The sequence below is a fragment of the Mastomys coucha genome, unplaced genomic scaffold, assembly GCF_008632895.1.
Source record: "Mastomys coucha isolate ucsf_1 unplaced genomic scaffold, UCSF_Mcou_1 pScaffold18, whole genome shotgun sequence".
In the NCBI taxonomy this organism is placed as follows: domain Eukaryota; kingdom Metazoa; phylum Chordata; class Mammalia; order Rodentia; family Muridae; genus Mastomys; species Mastomys coucha.
The window spans coordinates 83238010-83242882 of record NW_022196900.1 but is presented as its reverse complement, the minus strand read 5'-3'; the positions used below and the strand labels follow the sequence as shown (position 1 = coordinate 83242882).

At 38.4% G+C, this 4873-nt stretch overlaps 1 protein-coding gene across 10 annotated transcripts in view; it reads left to right on the top strand.

Annotated features, from left to right (window-relative positions):
• Window positions 1-4873, top strand: part of Zmym4 (zinc finger MYM-type containing 4) — a 121835-nt gene that overhangs the window by 97867 nt on the left and 19095 nt on the right. For all 10 annotated transcript variants that reach the window (XM_031378675.1, XM_031378678.1, XM_031378677.1 and 7 more), the window contains 2 exons: window positions 1476-1647; window positions 1784-1879. In XM_031378675.1, coding sequence (XP_031234535.1) covers window positions 1476-1647; window positions 1784-1879 — 268 coding nt within the window. The remainder of the gene's footprint in view (window positions 1-1475; window positions 1648-1783; window positions 1880-4873) is intronic.

Here is a 4873-nt window from a genome sequence, read left to right as displayed (position 1 = left end):
ATTTGACTTCTTCCTTTCCAATTCGTATCCCTTTGATCTCCTTTTGTTGTCTAATTGCTATGGCTAGTTTCATATCTTTTCTGTTTGTTTTCTTAGTGACCTGATGAGTTTCATTAGGTTTGCTTAGAGGAGCAACCTTTCCTCACTCACAGATTGTCAACAACATTTAGACCTCTGAGGTGGTGTGGCCCTACATCAGCTTCTTTCTCTTCATCTTACTCCTTTGCTTTAGCCTTTTGGAGAGAGAGTAACACTGTGTAGCCATGGCTGACTTCACCTGGCTAAGTAGACCAGGCTGACCTCAAAATTGCAAGAAATTATTTAATCTAATTCCTATGAAAAAGAAATTACTATAGTATTTACCAACATTTAAGAAACTGAGATATAACCATTATCATATGTTCTATTATTAGTTCATCTGAATAGGTTATATTCCAAGCTATAAAATAGGCCTCCATAAATCATTCACACATGAAACAGACTTAAAGCCAGTACTGGAAGAATGTCAAGAAAAATCTTCCCAAATCATAAATAGGGAATCAAATCAAAATACCTATAAATATTGTATTGTATTGGAAGGCTTCTGCCTTTCAAGTGCTGAGATTACAGGCATGTGTCATCATGGCCAGTCTTTAGTATTTTAAGACAGAAAGTTTAGATCGTGGATCTTACTTAGTCTTTTTATTCTAGTCCTCCTTTCCTCATTCCCTCCCTCCTTTCCTTCTTCCCTTCTTTACTGGAGCTAGTACCCTGAGTTTTACTCATGCTAAGCACATATTCTACCTGAGTTGTACAACAGCTCTTTCACTTTTGCAAAAATGTGTCAGTACTTTGAACATCTGCATTTGTATTACTTCCTAACAGGGTTTTACAATTTTCACTTAAAATTATAGGATTTTCTAATTGTAGCTGTAATTTCTTCCTTGATCTATACAATATTTATAGGTACCCTATTTATGATTTGGGAAGATTTTTCTTGACATTCTTCCAGTACTGGCTTTAAGTCTGTTTCATGTGTGAATGATTTACGGAGGCCTATTTTATAGCTTGGAATATAACCTATTCAGATGAACTAATAATAGAACATATGATAATGGTTATATCTCAGTTTCTTAAATGTTGTAAATACTGTAGTAATTTCTTTTTCATAGGAATTAGACTAAATAATTTCTTGGAGTTTTGAGAAAGGGTCCTATATCATCTAGACAGGTCTTGAATTTTCTATGGCACTGAGAATAACCTTGTACTTTCCTGATCCTCTTACTTCCACTTCCCAAGTGCTAGAACAGGTATGCATTGCCACACCTAAATGAACAAGATTATTTTACAAACCATTTCAGCCCTGAATTCTGAATTTTTATGATATAACAATAAATTTTTTACTCAGTAGGATTATTCTCTTTGCATCTCTGAGAACTTAGAGTTTTAAATTTTCAAAGTAAGTTTAATAGGTTGAATTTTTGGAATTCTCATAGGGGAGGAAGAAGTCTATAGTACCTGTGGAGCCCAGAAGTCTTATTCAAGGAGCCTTGCAAGGGTGCTCAGTGTCTGGAATGACACTGAAGTATATGTATGGGGTAAATGCCTGGAAGAACTGGGTTCAGTGGAAAAATGCCAAGGACGAGCAAGGAGATATGAAGTGCGGTGGTAAGTGCTCAGTGTACGTTGTGTCCTGATGTGTGGATAGAAGAAGTAGAAACAAAGTCGTAAATAGATTCAAAGATGATTAGAGCTTGGTTTTACACAATCCCACTTGATTATTGTTATTTACCTGTCTCATTAGGAGGTGAACATGCCTCTGTTAGTCCGTGTTCTGACTCCTTAGGAAGTGCTCAAGACCAGGCACTCTCTCAAGAATCCTCAGAGCAAGGCTGTAAAGGTAAAATTTGCTAATGTCTCTTTGCTATAAGTTATTTATAATATTGGAGTTTTAAATTTTTTTATGTGTGTGAGTATTATGCCTATATGTATGTCTGTGGAAGAAGTGAATTTCTGGTGCATGCAGAAGCCAGAAGAGGGCATTGGATCCCCTAGAAATAGAGCTACAGGCAGTTCTGAATCATCATGTGGGTGCTGAGACGAGAACCTGGGTGCTCTTAACCACTGAACCATCTCTGCAGCCCCTAGTCGTGTTGTTGGTTTAAGTTTGTAAACTGAGCAGATGTGGCTGGGTGTGCTAGTCTCAGCACTGTGAAGGCAAGAGGATCAAGAGTTCAGTGTAACTTTCAGCTGCAGTGAGGTCAAGGCCCCCAAAAAGAGAAAGGGAGCTCGCTGAATTCAGTTTTCAAATTTAAGATTGAGAGTCTTAAAGCGATTAATTTCATATCTTCAGCTGTAAAGATGTCACTATGTATATAACTGATTCTGAGTTTATACAGCACATATAATTAATTTCATTTTTAAGCATATAAATAATTCCAAATAATCTAATGTATCTGTATAATAAACTGTTAAACTGTAAGGATTTTATGATATTTTGGATAAAAAGAAGAAAAGACTTGGTGTTTCTGAAAAAATATTTCCTGCCATTGAGATCCCTATGTCTTTAGAAAGTTTTTAAGATATATTTTATGTGTATTTGTGTTTTGCCTACATTTACATATATGTACCACACTTGTGCCTGGTGGCTGAAGAGGTCAGAAGGGAAGGTCAGATTCCCCTGGAACTAGAGTTACAGATGCTGTCAGTTACCACATAGGTCCTAGAAAAGCAAATCCAGGCCCTCTGCAAGATCAACAATTGCTCTTATCTGCTGAATCATCTCTCTAGCCTCAAGACCCATAATGCCCTTTAATGTTTGTTTCATTTCAATGTCTAGCCATTTAGAGTCAAATAATTCAAATACAGCACTCATGTACTATGACATGTTTTTAGACTTCCATAAATTTTCACTTTTGGTTGATTTGGTTTGCTGATTATACTGTTTTTGTATTTTTTTTTAATTACTTTGTGTTGTATACCAATAGAGTCAGTATGGATGGAGGTTTGTTTGTTGTTTGTTTGTTTTTTAATAGAAGAGAGTTCTGCCTTTAATCCCAGCACATGGGAGGCAGAGGCAGGTGGATTTCTGAGTTCGAGGCCAGCCTGGTCTACAGAGTGAGTTCCAGGACAGCCTGGGCTACTCAGAGAAACCCTGTCTCGAAAAACCAAAAAATAAATAAACTCTTGGAGCTTACCATTTTCGAGGGTTAGAGACCATGACCATCCTAGCAGACAATATGATGGCAGGCAGACATGAGTCCCCAGTTACATACCTTGTCAAACAAGGCTGCACCCTCTAATACTTCCCAAATAGTACCACCAAAGGGGACCAAGCATTCAAATACATGAGACTTGTAAGGCCTATTCTCATTCAAATCTCCATATTCCACTCCCTGACCTCTATAGGCTTGTAGCAATATCATAATGCAAAATGCATTCAGTCCAACTTGAAAAGTCCTCATGGTCTTTCAGTCTCAACATTCTTTGAAAGTCTATTCTGTGGCTCAAGTCAATCTCTCAATTGTAACCTATAAAATCAAAAAGCAAATTATGTACTTCTAATGTACATTGGCACAGAATATTTATTAATGTTTTGAAAGGAAGGGAAAGGGGCATACTGAGGAAATACTGGACCAAAGCAAGACCAAAACCCAGCACAGCAAACTTTAAATCATATAGTTCTATGTCTGATATCAAATGGTTTAGATGGCTTCACCCTACCAGCTTTGTTGACTCCAACACACTTCTCTATCCTGAACACCTGGGGGCCTGTCCAATGCAGTCCAGTCTTTACTTTCATATACTTACAAAATGGTCTCTCTGAGCCTCCAGGAAGGGACTCCCCTGCCACATGTCTGACCTAAATGTCTGCCCTTAACAGCAGAGGAAGACTGATGTCACAGCCTTTATTCTTGCATCCTTTATGACTCCAAAGCCAGGACCACATGAACAATACTGCCAAGGCCTGCTTGGCCCTTGTGAAAGCTTATGCAAATGTGATTCATGCTGTTGTTTGTTTTATATTTTGGCTTGGGCTTGAGATTTTCCAACTATACAGTCTCTCTTACAATTAGGTGACTATCAGGGTTTTTTTTTTGTTTTTTTTTTTTAGATTTTTTTTTTTTTTTTTTTTTTTTTTTTTTTTTTTTTTTGTATGTGAGTACACTGTAGTACAGATGGTTGTGAGCCTTCATGTGGTTATTGGGAATTGAATTTTTAGGACTTCTACCCCCTCCAGTTAACCTGGCTCACTTTGGTCGGCAATTCGCTCACGCACCAGAAGAGAGGGTGTCAGATCTCATTATGGGTGGTTGTGAGCCACCATGTGGTTGCTGGGATTTGAACTCACAACCTTCTAAAGAGCAGTCAGTGCTCTTACCCTCTTAGCCATCGCCCTAGCCCCTCAGGTTTTGACTTTTACTACTCATAGTCTGTTTGCTGGCGTTGGAGTTCAACAGTCAGAGCAGGCGGTTGCTACTCTGTGACTCACAGTCTCTATAAATCAAATGTTAACCTTTGCACTCTAAAGGGTCTATAAATGTATTCCTGTTGGGAAGTCATACCTGTAACCATTTCCCTTTTGTATAGCTTTCTTCATTGAGAGAACAAAAGAGAGCCAGGTGCAATATATCTATAGCTCTTGTATTTTCAGCTATTTGGAGGCAAAAGGAGTGAAGATTATTTGAGTTTACAAGTTCAGTACTAGCCTTGGCAACTTAGTCAGACTCAAAGTTAAAACAAAATGTCTGTGGAAAATGGTAGGAGTGAAAGTGGACTGGTGGCTGGGCACCACTTGGGAGGCAGAGAGAGACAGGCAGATCGTCTGAGTTCTACACCAGCCTGGTCTACAGAGAGTTGTAGGGCAGCCAGGAATACACAGAGAAGGAACGCT